The 22204-nt window shown below is 42.4% G+C and overlaps 1 protein-coding gene and 1 non-coding gene across 2 annotated transcripts in view; one reads left to right on the forward strand and one right to left on the reverse strand.

Annotated features, from left to right (window-relative positions):
• The window catches only part of LOC114483896 (telomerase-binding protein EST1A), a 97966-nt gene that overhangs the window by 16724 nt on the left and 59038 nt on the right, over window positions 1–22204 (forward strand). The window contains exons 7-8 of the mRNA XM_028498305.2: window positions 1578–1688; window positions 2056–2268. Of these exons, the coding sequence (XP_028354106.2) occupies window positions 1578–1688; window positions 2056–2268 (324 nt within the window). The remainder of the gene's footprint in view (window positions 1–1577; window positions 1689–2055; window positions 2269–22204) is intronic.
• TRNAW-CCA (transfer RNA tryptophan (anticodon CCA)) lies at window positions 15547–15619 on the reverse strand. The gene has a single exon. It is a non-coding gene; the product is annotated as a tRNA-Trp (tRNA).

Below are 22204 nucleotides of genomic sequence, written 5' to 3' on the forward strand. Positions count from 1 at the left end.
ACCCGGTTCCCCTGCATCGGCAGACGGACGCGCAACCACTGCGCCACCAGAGAAGCCCCGCCCCCAGTTGTCTTTTAAGATCGCTTTCTCAGCTTTTCTGTAACCTTTCATTCAGTAGATCTCAAGTATTTACTGAGAATATGCTGTGCACAGTGGTTTGCTAGGTGCTGTGAGTGGTAAATATTTGATATGGTTTCTGTCCTGAAAGAAAACATTGTTGAGAAGACAAGTGAGGTGTACAGACAAGGATACAAATTAGACTTGATGCAATATGATGTAATTGATTGGTAGATACATCATTTCCTATACCACTAAGAAAGAAGAATGTGAATTAAAATAAGACATGATGGTAGATAGTGATTGAGTTAGTTGTATCTTGATTTCAGAGATGTTAAAATATGAAAAAATCATTGTAGAACTGCTAAAATACTGTAAAATCGAATGAGTGGCGTAATTGGAATAACATTAAAGATAGCTCCCACTTAACTGACTGAAACTGGGTACCAGATATTCTGTTAAACTGTATATATTATATGAATTTTAATCTTTTCAGGAGCCATATATGTTGGTGAATATCTTCATTTTACAAATAAGGAAACCTTTCTAGGTTGACTTTCTTAGGGTTATACCTAATAAATGGCAGGACCAAATTTAGACTCAGGCAGTTGAGCTTAGAATGTACACCTTTAACCATGCTAGATGAATGCAACATGGGACTTTTAAAGAGTGAGTAGGTGCTGGGGAGAGAGGGAAGTAGTAGTCTACGTGCATTTTGAGACAGAAAAGGTAACGATGTATATGATAGAAAGAAAGGCTTTTTGATATTCTTTCCCCCTTTATTTCAGTGTTTTTCCTTCTTTCTGACCCTCTCCCTTTCTTTTACTTATTAATTGGTTTTAAAATGGACTTGAAGTATTTATTTGCTGCATGCATTGGATAATAGTTTGTTTCCTTTTCTTCGTGGAGTCAGTATGTTGTAGTGAAAACATAAACTTAGGAGCCAGGCAGACCTAGGTTCAAATACTAGCTTATCTGGGATTTGGCTTTGAGACCTTGTTGGGCAAGTTATGTAATAATCTTCCTGAGCCCCTATCTCTTCATCATTAAAACGGGAATAGTAATCCCTGTGGGGCAGTTTCCTTAGGTTTGGAAATAATATCATAATATCGCTGAAGTGCTGATCATTTACCTCACACTTAGCTATGCTTAATCAGTGATATTGCCATTATTATTTATAATGTTTAAAAAATAATAATTAATACATGCTGAACATTTTCTTTCTCTAAAAAGAAAACATAATTGGTTTCATATTTTGTGAGGCTCTTTATTCGTTTCTCCTGCTTCTGAGCATGTGGCTTTAAGAGTACCTCTACGTGTAAGACAGTACTGGGCAAGAAGAGAGTTCTGATGTACTCGCCATGGCTTCTCCCGTGGGTAGTTGTCTCATTTTCATGTTGGAACTCCTCACAGCTTGGAGCACAGATTGGGAGGGATGGTAGGGTTTCCTGGGTCTGCTGACTCAGGCTGGAGTCCAGAAGAGAGCTGGCTGACTCCGTGTCTCTGACCTCTTTCTGCAGAGGAGGAAGCTTGATGCCGTCTATTACTATCTGCGCAGTCTGGCTGCCAGCAACCCCATCCTGACTGCCAGGGAGAGTCTCATGAGCTTGTTTGAAGAGACCAAACGGAAGGTGAGTGGGGATGCGGGTAGAAACATTCCTTCCTAGAAGAATGTGTTTCTCCTAGAGTCTCTGTGTCCTTAAGGAAACGACTGATAATGTCCTGAAGGGGTCCCCTCTGGCTGTGCTGATGGGAGTCAGTCAATCTCTATGCAGAACCAAACTCATCTTTAGGAGAGCTCTCCAGGGCCCACAGCATCTGGTTTACAGAATTAATAACTTTTATGAGACAAAACAGATGATACTCTGCTACTGTGGAACTATGGCAAAGTCTTTACTTTTTACAGTTCTTGGGCAACAAACTCAGGTGAGATGAGCACTTCTCTTGATTGGCTGAATCCCAGGACAGTCTGAGCTTATATGTTTGTATGTCGTACAGGCAGAACAGATGGAAAAGAAGCAACACGAGGAATTGGAACTGAGCCCTGACCAATGGCGGAAAGGAAAGAAATCCACTTTCCGGCATGTTGGAGATGACACCACTCGCCTGGAGATCTGGATTCATCCATCCCATCCCCAGTCCTCCCAGGGCACTGAGTCTGGGAAGGATTCTGAGCAGGAGAATGGGCTGGGCAGCCTGAGCCCCAGTGATGTAAGTTCCTGAGGGTGATGGTATGGGCAAGACTAGCTGAGTAAGCGTGAGTGCTCTGGTACATGCAACCATGGAGCACTGCACAGACATTTCCCATTCATCTCAGGGAAGGCAGATCACTTCAGGCTCCTTGATGGTCTCATCTTTGTCCTCCACCTATACTTCCTTTACCTTTGCTATTTGCTTCCCTCTCTCACCACTATGTGGCACTGTAGAATTTAGTAAAAGTAATTTTTCTAAATGAAGATTAATTTAGGATTTGTATAGGATGACAGTTTTTTGCTGCTTTGGGTTTATAGTCATCAGTATGATGCTTTAGGAGTCTGTGTGGGATTTTTGAAGCTAGGCAGAGGACACAGTAGTTGGAAAACTGCAAATGGTGGGTTCATTGTGCCTTGAGAGTAAAATTTATAGAGGAGTGGGTGGTGGGGTAATCTGGGACCAGGCCTTGAAGGGTCTTGTAATAAGTAATTTGACCTTTATCCTGAAGGTAGTAGGGATCTATTGAGTGCTTTATTTATTTATTTTTTAACATCTTTATTGGAGTATAATTGCTTTATAATGGTGTGTTAGTTTCTGCTTTACAGCAAAGTGAATCAGTTATACATATACGTATGTTCCCATATCTCTTCCCTCTTGTGTCTCCCTCCCTCCCATCCTCCCTATCCCACCCCTTGAGTGCTTTAAATAGGGAAATGTCAGATGTGCACTTTAGAAATATGACTCTGGCTGCTTTGTGGAAAACTTGGAGAAGGGTAAGACAGAAATAAGAAGAGTAAGAGCGTGCTACAGTAATCCAAGTGAGATGTGAGAAGGACCTGAACCAGGAAATGGCTTTGCAGATGGGGAGAAGTGAACAGAAGTATATTAATGAGGTAAAATCCAAAGGACTTGATTGGACATGGGGAGCTGAGGGACAAGAGGGAATCAAAAGTAACACTTAGGTTTCTCACTTGGAAACTGGGTGAATGATGGTTTTAGGAGAAAGATGATGAGTTTAGTTTTGGACATGTTGGAATTTCTATAGGACATTGACGTGGAGATATTTAGAGGCTAGCAGATATCTGAAGCTGAGGAGAGAGATCTAGGCCAGAGATGAAGATACCTGAAGGCATCCTGTTATAGATGGTACTGAAGTCATGAGAGAGTTGCTTCAGCTACTCAAGGAAGGAACATAATGATAAATAGGTTTGAGGTCTAAGAAAGAAAGGCGGTAGATGGCAGGGAGAAGTCCTTGCAGTTGATGAGAAAGAAGCAGGATCCAGAGCACAAATGAGGGGATTAGCCTGAAAGAAGGTAAGAGAACCCGTCTTTCTTGTGCTTGAGGGCAGGGAGGAACAGATAATTGGGAATGCAGGTAAGTTTGTATTATAGGAGGAAGATGAGGGAGGGCCTTTTGATTATTTCTGTTTCCTCTTTGAAGTTGGAGGCATGGTTGTCTAAGAATGAGTCAAAGGCGGTGGGATAGGAGGACTTGTCCTTTGGGGTTTAATTTAAAATTTCCATTTATCTTCCTATATCTTTAGTCTTTAGCTGGTTTCTGGATGACTTGGAAAGCAGTCATTGCTTATAAATGAAACTACCAACTTCCTATATGTCATGGTGTGCATGGGGCCCCAGTACATCAAGGTGCTTCAGAGGGGTTGCTGCTATGGTAGAATCCCTCACTACTGCCTCTTCTAGTTTGAATATTACCACCCCAAACTGGAAGCCTATTTGAATAAGAGATAAATTGTTCTATTGATTAGCTCCACTGTGTGTCTTTAAAATGAAAACAACAATGACAATTTGAGAAAGCATTTTATGGCTTTCTTTGGCCTTGGCCTCAAGCTTAGGGAGTATCTCTCATAAAAGTTATAATTAATCTTTTATAGCTTTCTCTCTTCCATTAGGTATTTTATTTATTTTTTAAGCAATGTGTTTGTAAGTTTGTATTTTTATTCTTTTTCATTTAAAAAATTTATTTAAGTATATAGTTGATATACAATGTTGTGTTAGTTTCTGGTATACAGCAAAGTGATTCATTTATACATATATATACATATTCTTTTTCATATTCTTTTCCATTATGGTTTCTTACAGGATATGGAATATAGTTCCCTCTGCTATACAGTAGGACCTTGTTGTTTATCCATTCTATACCCATTTGCATCTTCTAATCCCAAACTCCCAATCCATCCCTCCCTCACCCCTCCTTCTCCCTTGGCAGCTGCAAGTCTGTTCTCTACGTCTGTGAGTCTGTTTCTGTTTCGTAGATAAGTTCATTTGTGTCATATTTTAGATTCCACATATGAGTGATATTATATGGTATTTGTCTTTCTCTTTTTGACTTGCTTCACTTAGTATGATAATCTCCAGGTCCATCCATGTTGCTGCAAATGGCATTATTTCGTTCTTTTTTTATGGCTGAGTACTATTCCATTATATATATGTATCACATCTTTTTTGTTTTTGGAAAAGGAAGGTGATTTTTTTAAATAGATCTTTATTGGAGTATAATTGCTTCACAATAATGTGTTAGTTTCTGTTGTACACCAAAGTGAATCAGCCATATGCATACACATATCCCCACATCCCCTCCCTCCACCCTCCCTATCCCACCCCTCTAGGTCATCGCAAAGCACCGAGCCGATCTCCCTGTACTATGCTGCTGCTTCCCACTCGCTAACTGTTTTACATTTGATAGTGTATATATGTGGATGCTACTCTCACCTCACCCCAGCTTCCCCCTCCCACCCCGTGTCCTCAAGTCCATTCTCTATGTCTACGTCTTTATTCCTGCCCTGCAACTAGGTTCATCAGTACCATTTTTTTTTTTAGATTCCATATGTATGCCTTAGAATATGGTATTTGTTTTTCTCTTTCTGACTTACTTCACTCTGTATGGCAGACTCTAGGTCCATCCACTTCTCTACAAATAACTCAATTTTGTTTCTTTTTATGGCTGAGTAATATTCTATTGTATATATGTGCCACATCTTCTTTATCCATTCATCTGTCGATGGACCTTTAAGTTGGTTCCATGTCCTTCCTGGCTATTGTAAGTAGTGCTGCAGTGAACATTGTGGTACATGTCTCTTTTTGAATTACGGTTTTCTCAGGGTATATGCCCAGGAGTGGGATTGCTGGGTCATATGGTAGTTCTATTTTTAAGGAACCTCCATACTGTTTTCCATAGTGGTTGTATCAATTTACATTCCCACCAACAGTGCAGGAGGGTTCCCTTTTCACCACACCCTTTCCACATCTTCTTTATTCATTCATCTGTCGATGGACTTTTAGGTTGCTACAATGTCTTGGCTACTGTAAATAGTGCTGCTGTGAACATTGGGGTGCGTGTATCTTTTCAAATTAGAGTTTTGTCTGGATATATGCCCAGGAGTCGGATTGCTGGATCATATGGCATATGTTTTTGTTTTTGTTTTTGTTTTGCGGTACACGGGCCTCTCACTGTTGTGGCCTCTCCCGTTGCGGAGCACAGGTTCTGGACCCGCAGGCTCAGCGGCCATGGCTCACGGGCCTAGCCGCTCCGCGGCATGTGGGATCTTGCCGGACCGGGGCATGAACCCGTGTTCCCTGCACCGGCAGGCGGACTCTCAACTACTGCGCCACCAGGGAAGCCCGCATGTGTTTTTATTCAGTGTGTAGCTTCTCTGAGCTGCACATTGGATCCATTACATTTTATTATTTTATTTTTAATTATACAAATAACATACGAATATATTTTTAGTAAAAATTTCAGATGATCACAGATGTGTGCAGAGTAAAATGTGGTAATTTGTTTTCTAAACTCTTGTTGAAGCTGTTTATATATTTTCAGCCTATACATCATCCTTGGGTACATACACCATCCTTAATTTCTTTTAAATTTACATCTCTGGGTTTGGGCTTTTAGTTCTATACTACCAGCACTTGAGGAGGAAGCCTGCAGTTTCATAGCTCTCTGTTTATCCAGTTAGGAAACCACACTGCCTTTTTTACCTGCTTTCTCAGGCTCAAGCCATCTTCCCATATCCTTTTCTTTCATACAGCAGGCCCCAAAAACTCAGCTTGCTTTCTCTGTTCCCTGCAACAGGAACATACAGTTGATGGGAAGTGGGAATCTATTCACAGACCTTTGAGTAATTAGGCTTTGGGGATACAGAGATTAAAACAACCAAAAATGATTTGTAACCTTAGGGAGCACTCAGTCATGTGGGGAAGACAGAAACATATGATTATATTATATATTATAATGCAGTGTGCCAAGTGCTGTGATAAAGGCAAGGCTGAGAGGCTATGGAGCATAAATTAAAGCACCTAATGGGCATGGTTAGGTAAGGCTAGGATGAGGAGGCACTTTGTAGCTGAAGGATGATGTAAGGGCATTTCCACTCTCAGGCTGAAGGCTTAGGGAGCTGCAAGTCATTCAGTATGGCTGGAGGCTAGGATGTGAGTGGTGCTCTTGCTAGAGACTTGAGTCATCCTTTACCCCTTCCTTTCCTGTACCCCACATCCAGTCAATATCAAGAGCTGTTTGGTCTACTCCTAAACATAATTTGAATCTATCTACTTTTTTCTATTTCTCTACTACCACTATCGTGGTACAAGCTATCATTCATTATTTCAGTAATCCACACACTATTAAGAAGTTTTTGGGCTTCTCTGGTGGTGCAGTGGTTGAGAGTCCGCCTGCCGATGCAGGGGACGCGGGTTCGTGCCCCGGTCTGGGAGGATCTCACGTGCCGTGGAGTGGCTGGGCCCGTGAGCCATGGCCGCTGAGCCTGCGCGTCAACGGGAGAGGCCACAGCAGTGAGAGGCCCGTGTACCACACACACAAAAAAGAAGTTCTTAATGACCTTTCCACATTTATTCCTGGTCCTCCTTAGGCCTTTCTTTTTGGACAGTAAGCCAAATGAGCTTTCAAATACACATTTCTGGTCATGACACTTCCCTATTTGAAAGTCTTCAATTGTTTCTCTTTGCTCTTAGAATCAGGTCAAAAATCCTTAAAGTAGTTTACTGGGCCCTGCAAGATTTGGTCTCTGCTGCTTCTGACCTTATCCTGTACCCCTCTTCCCCACTTTGTTCTTGTTCTGTGGCTATACTGGCTTCTTCCTTGAAGGGCCCAAGTTCTTTTCTGGCCCTTGGCTATGGCACATTCTCTTTGCCTGCAGTGCTCTTCTCTCTTTATCAGCTCCATTTTTGCTTCTCCTTAAACTCTCAGCGTAAATACCACTTCCCTTTTCCAGGGAAGCTTTTCCTGATCCCTGAGCCTGGTTGTTTCCCCTTTGTAATGCCGTATTTCTGATTAAGTAATTTTACAGTTACTTAAAAACTAGATGCAGTTTTGTTCCTGTTGGTTAAAGCCTCTCCCTTGCTAGATTCAAGCCTCTGTGAGGGTGGGGTCTGTATCTGGTTGCTCATTGCCTTATCCCCATTGCCTGCATATAGAAGATTCTAAATAAATCTTAGTTGAGCATATAAAGGAGGGGAGGAAAAGTGAGGGATGAAGCTGGAGAAGATAGGAGTGGCCAGATTCTTCATAAACATTGAGGAGTTTGGATATCTAATATTAAGGATTTTAAACAGGGGCTCACATAACCAGATTGTGTAATGATCACTCTTTTTAATACTTCTACTTTTAGAACAGATCTGTTTGTTTGTTTTTAAAATTTTTTTCTTCTTCTTATTTTTTATTTATTTATTTTTTTGCGGTACGCAGGCCTCTCACTGTTGTGGCCTCTCCCATTGTGGAGCACAGGCTCCGGACGCGCAGGCCCAGCGGCCATGGCTCACGGGCCCAGCCGCTCCGCGGCATGTGGGATCTTCCCAGACCGGGGCACGAACCCGTGTCCCCTGCATCGGCAGGCGGACTCTCAATCACTGCGCCACCAGGGAAGCCCGATTTATTTGTTTTTTAAAGGGAATTTTTTAAATTGCGGAAGTAACACCAATTCACTGTATCTAAATCAAACAAAAATTTACATAAAGTTTAAAATGAGAGTCACTTGTGTTCTTTCCTTCAGAGACACCAGTATTAACTGTTTGATGTAGGTTCTTCCAGACCTTTTTCTGAACATTTATAGGTGTGTATGTATACACACAAACCTGCAGACACATGAAATATATTTTTTTAACAAAAATGAGATTATACTGTATATACTGATATACAGTTTGCTTTTTAAAAAAAAATTATTTATTTCTTTATTTGGTTGCACTGGGTCCTAGTTGCGGCAGGCGGGCTCCTTTAGTTGCGCGGCTTGTGGACTCCTTAGTTGCAGAACTCGGGCTCCTTAGTTGGGGCATGTGAACTCTTAGTTGCGGCATGCATGTGGGATCTAGTTACCTGACCAGGGATCGAACCCGGGCGCCCTGCATTGGGAGTGTGGAGTCTTAACTGCTGTGCAACCAGGGAAGTCCCACAGTTTGCTTTTTTGAATTATCCATTGGACATGCAGTCACTTCTCCTATAAGGTAACACATGCATTCCTAAAAATCACTGTGCTGTGCACAATTGCACAATAATACAGAGTTTATGGGGAAAATGGGGTTAGAGCACAACACTCAAAAACGTCCTCAGTGACATATTTTTTTAAAAAAAGATATAAACCTGATAAAGCAGTTGTACTGTTTATACTGTTCATTGGTTAAGAAGTATGTAGATACTATCTTGAAAAAGTCATGAGGTTTGCTTGTAGAAGTGGGCTTTGGAAGGATTGCTGCTTGTGAGTTATTGTGAAGTGATGGAAGGAGGGTTATTTGAAATTGGACCGGCAGGTATAACACCAGATGGGGATGGGCATGGCTCAGAATGTAAGTTCACATGGTGAACTGCAGTAGCTGGTGGATGTTTGGGGTGTGTGTGTGTGTTTTGTGTGTTCCTGTGCAGCTCGGTTCAGCTGGGTGGAGTTTTCTGTGTTTACCTGTTGTTTTTCCTGAACAAAAGAAAAATTGGTGTTAGGTTCAAATTGTTCCCTAATATGTTGATCATGATGGAACAGATACACATTTTCAAAACAAGCTTGTAGCAGAACTGACTGTGTTTCCACTTGTCTGTGTCTTTTCTTAGTATGTTCTTAGTGTGGCTGCGTGATGTTTCATTATAAAGGTGTGTGCCATTTATTTATCTGTGTAATTAAATGTGTGTTGTGCTTTACTTGCGTGTTCATTTCAGGTGTCCTTTTTTTTTTTTTTTCTTTTTTTTTTTCAGTTGTCCTTTTTGAGTGATTAGCCTTGATAGGAGTTGCTCCTTTGACAACTCCTGGAGAGTTTCTAGCACAAACTGCTAAAATTCAGATCCATGAATCAGAAACAGAAAATTTAGCTTCAGGTGGTTGTTAGTAATGATAGTAATCTCCAAACTGGTTTGCCCTGCCTCTGCCAAGCGTGAGCTTTTGCTCTCTCTCTGAGTGGCTGCAGGAGGTTAGCTTGTGGGTTGCTGGTTTTCGGCCTTGAGATGTGGTTTGGGTTGAACATGCAACCTGGGGGGGGACTGCCAGCCTCAGCTGTAAGTGGCATCCTCTGAAACTATTGAGCCTCGCGTTTAAACTCTCTCTCTGTCAGCTAGGCAACTCAAATTCAGTGTCGCCAGGGTTCCAAGCATTCTTTATTTAGTGGATGTGCCTTCCGCTATGTCTCAGCTCCCTTTGGAAATCAGAAAAGGGTACTGCTTAGCAAATGAGTTGTTGCTGAGAGTGAGTTAATCTAAGGATATTAAATTAATGGCTTCAGAAATAACGTTCATACTGAAAGGTGAGAGTGTCTGATGGAACTCCTGAGGATTTTCTCAGACCTGATTGCTCTGTTATCAACGTCTTGAATGCAGTGTAACGTGTCTGTCTGCTGGGGAAGAATGAGCTGTTGATAGATGTTTGTCTCTCAGACTTTAGTGAGTTCTATTGTGGCATGATTTGGTTTACTATTCCTGGCATTTTCCTCAACCCATTGTGATTGTTATATGTACAACATGTGTGGTGCTATGTGTAGAAAATATGTCTTCAGACAAATGAAATGTCATTGTATATTTGGCCAAGCTCTTGCAAAACCTTCCTTCTCTTTGACTCTTCTGAATATGTTTTGGGGTTCAGACTAGACTGGACCTCAGTAGCTACTAATACCTGTTATTGGGTCTTTCCTTATTTGAATCTCTCATATTATTTCACCCACTAAATGATATTGTTTGCCTTGGTCTTTTTCCTTTTGCTCCTCATCCTTCTGTCACATTCCATTATTTATTTTATTTCTTTGCATAGTGTCTTTTTTTCAAGACTTAATCAGATCCGGAGTTTAATGCAGTTACCCCGGACTTCTTAGAGCAGGAGGCTGTATTCTGGGTCCAGTGCTTAATCAGACTGAAGTTTGGTTTACCTGTCCTATCGTGCCAGCTTTGTGCTAAGATTGTACAGATGAGTACAACATTGTTGTTTCCTCGAAGAGCTTAGAGTCGGGACTTCCCTGGTGGCACAGTGGTTAAGAATCCGCCTGCCAATGCAGGGGACATGGGTTCGAGCCCTGGTCCGGAAAGATCCCACATGCCGCGGAGCAACTGAGCCTGTGTGCCACAACTACTGAGTCTGCGCTCTAGAGCCCGTGAGCCACAACTACTGAGCCCACATGCCTAGAGCCCGTGCTCCGCAAGGAGAGAAGCCACCACAATGAGAAGCCCGCACACCACAACGAAGAGTAGCCCCTGCTCACCACAACTAGAGAAAAGCCCGCGCGCAGCAATGAAGACCCAATGCAGCCAAGAATAAATAAAATAAATAAATTTTAAAAAAGGGAAAAAAAGAGTTTAGAGTCTAGTGCATGGGTCAGCAGTCTTTTTTTGTGAAAGGCCAAATAGTAAGTATTTTAGACTTTGCAAGCCATATGGTCTCTGTTATTACTCACCTTTGCTGTTGTGGTGCTGAAGTAGCCATAGACAAAATGTAAATGAGTGAGCATGGCCGTGTTCCAGTAAAACTTTGTTTACAAAGACAGGTGGCAGGCTCGCTTTGGCCTGTGGGCCTACTTTACCAACCTCCAGGTGAATGGAAGGAATGGCTACATAAAGAGAATTTTTCAGTATACAGTTTATTGTTGTTTGCAGTATTTATGTTCTGTAAAGTCACTATAGACACTGAACTAGTAGGTTCTGAACCATTGCTCCTAAGGGAAATACAAGGTTAGGTTCCTGTGAGCCCCTGGTTACAAGATTTTCATCAGCTGATCAGTACATAACCTTATTTTATGTATGCTTCTATTTAAAGACACCTTATTTAGTATATTGTTGATTCATTAACATTGAACTCATGGCCAGCAGCACTATAACTCATGCCCAAGCAACTTATCTAACACACATATTTTCTCCTTAAGGCACATCACAGCCTTCTCGTGTTTAGGAACACTAGATAGCATTTTAGCACTGCACTTGGGGACCATTTTAATCAGTGCACAAAAATGTGGAAAATGTGGCAATAAGTAGGCCACAGAAAGAACACTAGTTTAAAGTATGAGAGAAATCACCTTGTTTGATCTCAGCTGCGAATGTGCTTATGTGGAGACTCAGATTTTTTGCTGCTCTGTACATGTTCACAAATGACTGTGAAAGCACCGGGAGTATTGATTTTGGGGTTGCTAATAAGTTTTAGTGAGTAGGTGAATTCATAAATACGAAATCCACAGATAATGAGGACCAACTGTATCATGTAAGTGTCATGAGGGAGGTATGTCTGGGGTGCCTTGGAAGCACAGAGAAGGGCACTTTGGTCCAATCCTGGTGGAGGCGTGGGTTGTGGTGGCGAAAGGGAGGGCGAATTCAGAAGGCTTCCTGGAAACGTTAATTAGGGAGAGTGAGAAGAGAGTGTTCCAAGTAGGAGGAACAGCCCGAGCAAAGACAGAGGTGGTTTGACACAGCAGAGGCTTTGCAGGGTATCTAAATCTGTGATAAGTTTGGAGGATAATGTGAGAAAGTTGGAGTGGTGGAAAGACTGAACCTTCTGCAGGAACCACTTTCTTGTTTGGTGCTGTGGACGCGTGGGTGTGTGGTGGTCCGTAGGTTGGTCCCGTATAATATCCTTCTAGATTCTGGAAATAACATTTTGTTTCTGGAATTTCTCATTGTTTACTTGTCACATCTGCATTGTTAATTCAGCAAAAGCAATACTCTTCCATTCATTAAATTTGGTAGGGTGAAAGTGGACTGAATTTTTTGCCCCACAGTTTGCTGATTAAAATTTGAGGACTGCTCTCTTAGATGGTGCTTTAGGCATTCTGAGCTCGAACCTGGAGAAGGTACTAGTGTCTCTTTGTGTCTTGGTGGTTGGAGGAAATTGCTAATGGCTTCAATCAAGAAGGGCAAAGCTCTTTTCATTTTCATATTTTTATCGCTTTTAAAAATGCACAAAGCCAACACATGCTTATTGTAAAAAGCTTGAAAATGCAGATAAATATGTTTTATCACCTAGAGATAGCCACCTTTTTTTTTTTTTTTTTTTTTTTTTTTTCCTGAGATAGCCACTTTTAACATTTTAGGGGACTTCCCTGGTGGTGCAGTGGTGAAGACTCCACGCTCCCAATGCAGGGGGCCTGGGTTCGATCCCTGGTTGGGGAACTAAGATCCCAGTGAGATGCCGCAACTAAGTCCATCCACCACAGCTACTGAGCCCGCGTGCTCTAGATCCCGTGCGCTTCAACTAGAGAGCCCGCATGCTGCCGTGAAGACCCAGTGCAGCCAAAATAAATAAATGAATAAATAAAACATTTTAGGGTATGCTCTTCCTGCATATTTTTATAGGGCACAGCATTTAGATTGGAAATGTCGAATGCCCATTATCCTGGGATATCAGAAGAGAAAAATCCATGCCTAATTTTTAACCTAGAATCTGGTTGGGAAAGTGGTATTCTAATATCTACGGTCAACACAGTTATCTGTATCTTGGTCTTTATCAGAGTGGCACAGTTAGAGTGACACCATAGTGTCCTGTCTCTTGTGCATAAAGAGAAACTTCTTAAGCCACAACAATAAGGAAGAGTGAGTTCAAGAAAGGTTAGACATCTAACAGGACTGATTATTGTTTTGTTTGTTTTGTTTTTTATAAATTTATTTTATTTTTGGCTGTGTTGGGTCTTTGTTGCTGCATGCGGGCTTTCCCTAGTTGCAGCGAGCAGGGGCTACTCTTCGTGGCAGTGTGTGGGCTTCTCAGTGCAGTGGCATCTCTTGTTGCGGAGCTCGGGCTGTAGGCGTGCAGGCTTCAGTAGTTGTGGCTCATGGGCTCCAGAGCGCAGGCTCAGTAGTTGTGGCGCACGGGCTTAGCTGCTCCGTGGCATGTGAGATCTTCCCGGACCAGGGCTTGAACCCATGTCCCCTGCATTGGCAGGCGGATTCTTAACCACTGCACCACCAGGGAAGCCCCCTGATTATTGTTTTTGAAAGATTGAGTCTGAAAGGATCCATTTCATGAGGCAGCATCTTGAGCTAGTAATAAATTGGGGGCATGAGGGATTAATGTGAGGCCCCCTGGACATAGGAAGTTTGTGACCTTGTTTGGAAAGCTGGATTCTTGTTGGAGAAATTTCTAGGCAGTTATGTTAGGGTTGGTTTCTAGGAGGGTGGGACTAGAGATTGACAGATCTAGTAGAGGAATGATTGCCTTTTTAAATGTTTTAACTAAAGAAAAGTATTTTTTTAATGTTTTATTTATTTTATTTAATTTATTTATCGTTGGCTGCGTTGGGTCTCCGTTACCGCACGCGGGCCCGCTCTAGTTGCCACGAGCAGGGGCTACTCCTCATTGCGGTGCACGGGCTTCTCACCACGGTGGCTTCTTTGCTGCAGAGCACAGGCTCTAGGTGCATGGGCTTCAGTAGTTATGGCACGCGGACTCAGTAGTTGTGGCTCACGGGCTTCAGAGCACAGGCTCAGCAATTGTGGTGCGTGGGCCTAGTTACTCCGTGGCATGCAGGGTCCTCCTGGACCAGGGCTTGAACCCGTGTCCCCTGCCTTGGCAGGCTCCCAAACACTGAGCCACCAGGGAAGCCCAAGAAATATTTTTGAATGGGGTGATATAGTATGTGTGTGTTTATATGTAATATAAATTGTATATATAAGATAGATATATGATTGTCTGTTAGTGGCATATCATACACACTGTTATTCACCTTTGCTTTTTTTTTTTTTTTTTTTTTTTTTTTTTACTATTGGACTTGGGAGTTGGGAGATCCTTCCATGAGTGATTGCCTGCAAGTCCATTATATCTCTTTAGGGTTTGGAAGCTTGTTAGCTTTTATTAATTTTGTCCAGCATTCTGTATGTCAGAGGCAGGATAGTGCAGGAGTTAACAGCTTGGGTTTTGGGAAGTCCTAAGTTCAAGTCCTGGTTTTATCAGTTATTAGCTGTGAGACTTTGGGCATGTTCCTTAATTTGCCTGCGCTTTGGTTTCCTCATTTGTAAGGTGGTGATAACGATAGACTAAATGAGATAATGCATGTAAAGAGCAATGAGTGGCATATCGTAACTTCTCATACGGTGGTGGTAGTTGTTACTGACATACTTATATTTTTGTTACGGTGTTCTTTTAAGCTATTAGGTTTGATTTTGCATTTTTCTCTTTCTAACCGAAGTGAACAGTGAGGCTTGATGATTCACAAACTGACAGCCCACTGTCTAAATGCAGACTGTTCATTTGATTTGAAGAGTTTTATTTAATTATGAAAAATTTTAAACACACACAAGAAAATAGTGTAATGAACCCCCATACCTGTCACCCACATTTTCCACATTTGTTTCAGCTTCTCCCCCTCACCCCCTGCTGAAGTATTTTAAAGCAAACCCTAGATCACTGCATCCCTACATATTTCACTTCTCTACATGCCTTTTATTTTCTAATTTTTTTTGTTTGTTTTTTTGTTTTGTTTTTTTGTGTGTGTGTGGTATGCGGGCCTCCCTCAGCTGTGGCCTCTCCCTTTGCGGAGCACAGGCTCCGGACGCGCAGGCCCAGTGGCCATGGCTCACGGGCCCAGCCGCTCCGCGGCATGTGGGATCCTCCCAGACCGGGGCGCGAACCCGGTTCCCCTGCATCGGCAGGCGGACGCGCAACCACTGCGCCACCAGGGAAGCCCCTATTTTCTAATTTAAAAAATATATTTATATATATGTATATTTATTTATTTGGCTGCACTGGGTCTTAGTTGCGGTATGCAGGATCTTCGTTGCTGAGTGTGGGATCTTTTAGTTGCTGCATGCGGGATCCTTAGTTGCGGCATGCGGGATCTTTAGTTGCAGCACACGGGCTCTTAGTTGCGGCATACGGGATCTAGTTCCCTGACCAGGGATCGAACCTGGGCCCCCTGCTTTGGGAGCGTGGAGTCTTAACCACTGGACCACCAGGGAAGTCCCCCCTACATGCCTTTAAAAAAATAATGAACGTTTTCTTACGTACCACAGGGCCATTGCCATGCCTTTCCTTGGCATCATTCAGTATCTGATCTATAACTTCATTCCCCAGATTATCTAACAAATGTCTTCTTAGAGTTGGTTTGTTCAAATCAGGATCTATATATTATTGTTTGATTGTTTTTTCCTAAGTCTCTTTTAATCAAGACCGGTTCTGTCTTCCCTTTTAAAAATTTCTTCATGTCACTAGCTTGTTAAAGAAGCAAGTCAAAAAAAAAAAAGAAGAAGAAGCAGGTCAGTTGTCCTATGGAATTTCCTCATTCTGGATTTGCCTCTCTTTCCTTGTGGTATCATTTAACCTGTTCCTCTCTCCCCGTATAACTGTAAATGAGAGTTAAACACATGGTTAGATACTTTCAGCATTTTTGGTAAGAGTACTTCATTGGTGGGGCTGTGTGCCTCATTTTTTATTGCGCTAGGAGGTGTCAGATTAGCTCACTAACCAGAGTTCAAGTGGTACAAATAGTGGATTTTTGTTTGTTTTATTTTAAAATCACAGTCAGTTGCCAGCTAATTCTCAAAAGAAATCAAGATCTGGCAACAATTTGCCAGAGCTGAGTAGCACCTATCCCCTTTTAGTTTGCCACTAGCCCCTTTACCTCTCCTATGCTTGCTTATATGTTGCTTACTTATATCACGCACCTTGCCTCTGTAGGCATTTGATTTTGTGATCCATGCTTTAAAAGTGCCACCAAAGTAAGTTACTACAATCCAGGTTTTTAAGAGGCATTTAAGTTGTTTCTCAGAGATTCAGTTTAAGATTGACAAGAGCACCCAAACGGGCCTGACTTTGGGCACAGGGAAACGTCTTAATCATTGGGCCATAGGTGTTTTGCTGGGATTCACATGACGTTGTCATTGGTGTTGACCCAGAAATCAGTTAGCAGTATGTCCTGCTACCTGGCTGGGTTACTCTGTCTGCTGTCCAATAGCGAGCCTAAGGAATCTGAAGGTATCACTTCTGTTTCTTAATGAAATTTGTACCTGTGGGAATTGAGGCCTACCTTCAGAGCTCTGGGACAGAGCTCTTTCCTCAGCATCCTGTTGCAGCCAAGCTTGGTGAAAAGTGAGAAGTTATACTGCCTAAGCGTGTGAACTGAAAAGCTTTAGGCTGTGTTTTAGTAAAGTCTGAATGCCACCCACCAAACCAGTTGGTTAGAATAAGCTTTTCTGGTCTCATGTAGTTTTCCTTGTCCCCAGGCTTTTTAATAGTTATGTGAAATCTCTGGCAGAGTGAGAAGCTTATTTGCCAAGGTTTGGGAATCATCTGCCTGGATTTGGTGTGCTGTCCCTGCCTGAATCTCTTGTGTCCATGTTTCCATGGTGGTTTTTCCTTCAAGGATGGTGATTTTCTTTCCGACTCTGATACATGGCTCTACAAGGTGGATAGTAAATGAGTACATTTTTCTCTTGCCGTTAATCAAGAGTCCAGCAAAGTAAACGTGGGCCGAAAAAGGAGCACAGCTTCACTGTGGGAAATCCAGGTCAGGTGGCCTGTAGCACAGAGCTTTCACATGCTCAACTTATTATATTTGCTTGAAGGCTTTTTTTGAAAGTGTGGTATGCAGGTGGCATTTTCTTCAGACCCATCCTTTGTCTTGCTTTTCAGTGCCCCTTGCATAGTTTGTGCACTCCAGCTGCTGCTACCACTGCTGCCACCACCATGCAGAAGAAAGCTGTGATGTGTGGGTGATACACATCTAATGCCTCCACCTTCCCCTCACCCCCCTGACCCCACCCATGAACATAACTATAGATGAGAGCATGGTTTTAGAAGGCCTGCTTCCTTAGGCAGGATGCCTTGCCTTGTATTAGAGTGAGTTCCAATCCGAGAGTTGTATCATGATCCTTCAGGTTGGCACTTCCAGAGCTAGTGTCACTATGAAGCTCAAAACAGCCTTTGACCTGATTTCCTCTGGGTAGCCTAAGCATGACTTAATTTACAATGATAGAGAAGAGTTGAGTCTCTCTGCTAATAGGTAAGTGTTTTGTCCATGATAACTCAGTTATTGCATTGCCCCATAATTATATCATCAAAGCAGAGAAAGTTAGCTTAATTTTTTGGCCTCATGAATACAGAGATTTTATGTCTGTAAGGTGGGTACCATGTATTTTTTCGGGGTTGCTGTGGGCATTTTATTAACTTCATGTCACTGATGTGGCCCTTTACTTTTGTAAAGTAGCTTACAATATGTACCCTGTGTCATTCCCCTCCACCCTGGCAACTCTTTGAAAGTATTCTTCTGTCAACTGAGATTTGGCAGCATGTGATGACAGGAGTTCATAAGAACCTCTTTCTACAAGAAGAGGCTACAGGTTGGCTCTCTTTTTCTCAGGCCATAAGAAACAGCTTGGTGAAATTACTTTGAAAGAAAGTCAGAACTGGGACTGGGTTTTTTCTGATATTGATCCTATGAGTTTGCTGTGAGGAACAGCCTCTAACAGACAAGGTCTGGGGCCACCTGCCTGGATCACTGCTGGACTCTCAGGCTGATGTCTGTCTTTGTCTCTTTGTGGTTAGCAGTGAGTGGAAGTTTCTCAAAGTACATTGGCCCTAACTACAAACCCTTAACGCCCCATATGACCTCGGTCACCAAACCACTTCAGGGCTTTATTTTTATCCTAGCAGTTTTGTTTCAAGATGTGAGGTTGGTTTCTTTCCTCTAGCAGAGCAGAGTTCTCTGGGGGGGAAGAAACAGAGTGCCAGGGTGCAGTTGAGGCTGGTTAGACACCAAAACCACACTCTTTGTCTTTCTGGGCTTGAGACGTGATATAAGCCATGCTGCAAACACCAGCTTCCACACGGTGAAGAAACCTCGTCAGATACTCGCTTCATTTATTTTTTGTGTTTGTTTTATTTATGTTTTTAGACAACAAATGTGGAGGAAGAGGAGGTGTACCTTCCCATTCTGCTTCAGCCAGAAATCTAATTCTAAGAATGAATACTTTCTTAAAATCCAGTATTTCCCAGCTTAAGGTTTTTCATCTTCCCCAAGAGTGTTGATGAGAACTCTCACAACTCACCAGGTCTCAGGAAACCCATCACCAACATATCCTGTTCGCGTGCATGTGTGTATTCTGTGTTACCCACAGGCCACTTTCCACCCCACGTGACCTTTAGTTACCATCCGGAAAGTCAGGACCCAGATACCAGTCAGATTTTCCAGGCTTTGGTTTGGTTCAGACATTTTAGAAAATGTTAAGAGTAGTAATTCTAAAGAGACTTTTTGAGTGGCACACATAGTGAATAGGAAGTTATATACCCTCAAGGGAGGGGGAAAGGCTGCCCCTGTGCTCTTTTCAGTAACATGTTTGAAAACGAACGTTCACAAGAAAACTTGCTACTGAAATGCACAGGGGAGGAGAGGAGAGAACTGTTTAATTGATTAGAAGTCAAATACATGCCTCAGTTCTTAGGTTTTAAGGCTAAATTCTGAAGCTCTTGTTGCATTCTTTAAAATTGTAGTGTTCATTGTTGGACTTGTTTGTAACACACGGCATCGAATTTTATTTTAGTCAGCATCTCTCAATATAAGTGGCCTGTCATGAGTCAGGGAGTGCTCTGAACAGGGGTTGATACAGGACTGCCAGCGGCCTGCAAGCTAGGAAGCATTTATTACCTTCTCATGTAAGGAGTTGTTTAAAAAGAAGAAGAAGAACGTGTGACGGAGAGACGTATGTGGCCTGTAAGGCCTAAACTATTTACTGCCGGACCCTTTACAGAAAAAGTTGACCCACCACTGCTCCAGAAGCTGGGCGGGTGAAGGCAGTTAACCCAGAGGTCCTTTAGGACCTTGACTGTTAATGAGGGTGTTATTACCTTTTGGGGGCACAGTTCATTTTTCTGGCCTGTCACCATAGGATGTTTAGCATTCCTGGCCCCATCCACTAGATGCCAATAGTTGGCCCCCACGATTTTCCAAGGACTCCCTGGGAGGGGTGGAACTGTTTTGGTTGAGAACCAGTGATTTAGAGCCTACTGAGATTAAAAAAACACCTTGTTAAGGTTTCTTCCTTCATTTCCTCTCAGTCAGAGAAACAGACCTAGAATTTGGCCCTTCGTGGCATAGGGATCAACCACAGTGAGAGAGAATTCCGGTCACTGGGGGAATAGGGAGAATTTTCAGTGTAGAATAAAAAGGTTGTAAGGAGGCCATTTAATGAGTGTGTCTGTTGCTTGTTCACCCTTCAAGACTTGTTCAGGTTGATGTATGATTTATGAAAGGTTTGTTTTGATGTTGGCCATGCTTTGGAAAGCATGTTCCTCTCTATGTGAGAGGAAGAGTGGCCATCTTTGGCCTTAATGTCCAGATGATTTTGAGATCTGTGGGAATCCGTATGATGTACTTGAGAGACTTGTTCAAAGCCAATGTAAAGACGTAGTTTTGGCATCTCCTGAATAACCTGATATCCAGACTTAAGCCAGAACTCTGGGGTTAGAGAATTTTCCAGCCTGGGAGAGTCGACTGAGAAAAGTCCTCCTTTGGCTCCTTACCAAGTTAGACAAGGGAGCAATCAGCTGCTGAGTTCCAGCCAACTGGAATGTATGTGCGGGTGGACTATAAATCGTCCCTTAGGATCCAGCTCCTAGTCTGCGAAGAGCCTTCCAAATAAGAATGAGACCCTTACACGGGATCCATGTTCAATCTGCAGCAGCTATAGGAAGGGACAGAGTAGTGAGGGAAGTTACTAGTAGTGAGTGGGGGCAGCTCACACTGTCTGTTGTGTGGGGTAAGAGACTGCACTGTGACCTTTTTGTTTTCCCCATGTTACCTTTCTCACCAATTTCCTATGCTTTTTTAAGTTTCTGACCATACTCGTGGGGAGGCGTATCTGTATTTCTGTTATTTGCAATCCCTGTCTACTCTTTAAGGTCGCGGGATTTCATCTGTCTACTCTGTTTTCACTGTCTTGGGTGTGATGTTTGGGCTAAGGTAGAGAATATGAAATAGTTGTCTTCCTGGCTTGTGATCTTACCCCAGTCGGTAGACCCTTTGTTTGACTCCAGGGGGAAACTCAGGTTAACTCAGGTTAAAACTCAGGCTTCCTCCTGGAAGCCTTTCACTTTACTCATAAATATTTAATATTGAAGTTACTGCTCAGTTTTTTTTTTTTCTTTCTTTTTTTTCTTTTTTTTTTTGCGGTGCGCGAGCCTCTCACTGCTGCGGCCTCTCCCGTTGCGGAGCACGGGCTCCGGACGCGCAGGCTCAGCGGCCATGGCTCACGGGCCCAGCTGCTCCGCGGCATGTGGGATCCTCCTGGACCGGGGCACAAACTCGTGTCCCCTGCATCGGCAGGCGGACTCCCAACCACTGCGCCACCAGGGAAGACCTACTGCTCAGTTTTATTTTCCCAAGTATTAGTATATAGACTCCCTAGACCAGAAGGAACTTAAAATACTATCGAGATGCTTTCTGATGCTCAATTCCCTGTAAAATGTATTTATCACACATTTTTATTATTAAGAGCTTCAGTGATTTTTCCAGTTGTCTATCTTCTGTCTACTGATTCAAAATTTATTGAGTGTCTGCTCTGGGAATCACTAGGCATCTCTCCTCCTTTTGCTCTTTCCATGTCATTCATTCCTAGGACATGTACCTAGGTGACATGTTGGTCCATGGTAGTATTGCTTTGACTGAATTGTACTTTGGTGTAAGGTCCATCAGCCTATATTAAGACGAATAATAAAAGAGGCCTAGGGAATCATTGCTATTTGCATTACTTGGTATCGTCTTTGTGGAAACCCATGGGAGAAATTTTTGCTTTTAGTATCAGAGATAGTTGTACTGTGTGAGGTGTTTTTTTTTGTTTTTTTTTAACCTCATGCACATTTACGAATTTGTTATTCAGAATAATTCTCTATTTTAATTGTTCCAGAGGTTAGAGCTGAACTTGTAACTGGCTTTAATAAGTGTCAGGGATTTCTGGCATGCATTTTGTGTCGTGTCCTTACTGCTCCTGACCTCTAATCTTTTTCTTGTTGGCTCCTCTTTCTTTTTTGTATTCTGTCTTGCAGTACAGTATATACCTTTATATGTGGACTTAAATAATTGGCTTCACAGTTTTATATGGACATTTTTCTCTTACTTATCCAGTTGTGAAACCCCTTTCTCAGGTCAGCTAGTCATCTCTGAGGGGATCAGGGTTTTTCCTGTCCCCATTCAGGTCATTTCCATAAATATTTAGTGAATAGCTTTGTATGCTTGTCATTATTCTAGGCACTGCACCTAGAAAGGTAAATCATATTGGTCCTTCCTTCAAAGATACAGTGTAGTAAGGAAAATGGATACGTAAGTAAATACTTGTAATGAAATGTTACATGTTATAATAGAAATATGTATACTGTATAGGGGTAATGCAGAGGAGAAAGAAATTAACTCATGATGAACAGGGAAAGCTACCTAGAAAGGTGATCTGTCCTTAATTTTGAAGGATGAAAGAAGTTCTTTAGGGAGATGTGGGTAGCAGACTTTTCTGGCAGAAGGAACAGAATGGATTAAAAACATGGTGTGGTTAGAAACT

This window comes from Physeter macrocephalus, chromosome 14 (assembly GCF_002837175.3).
Source record: "Physeter macrocephalus isolate SW-GA chromosome 14, ASM283717v5, whole genome shotgun sequence".
NCBI lineage: Eukaryota > Metazoa > Chordata > Mammalia > Artiodactyla > Physeteridae > Physeter > Physeter macrocephalus.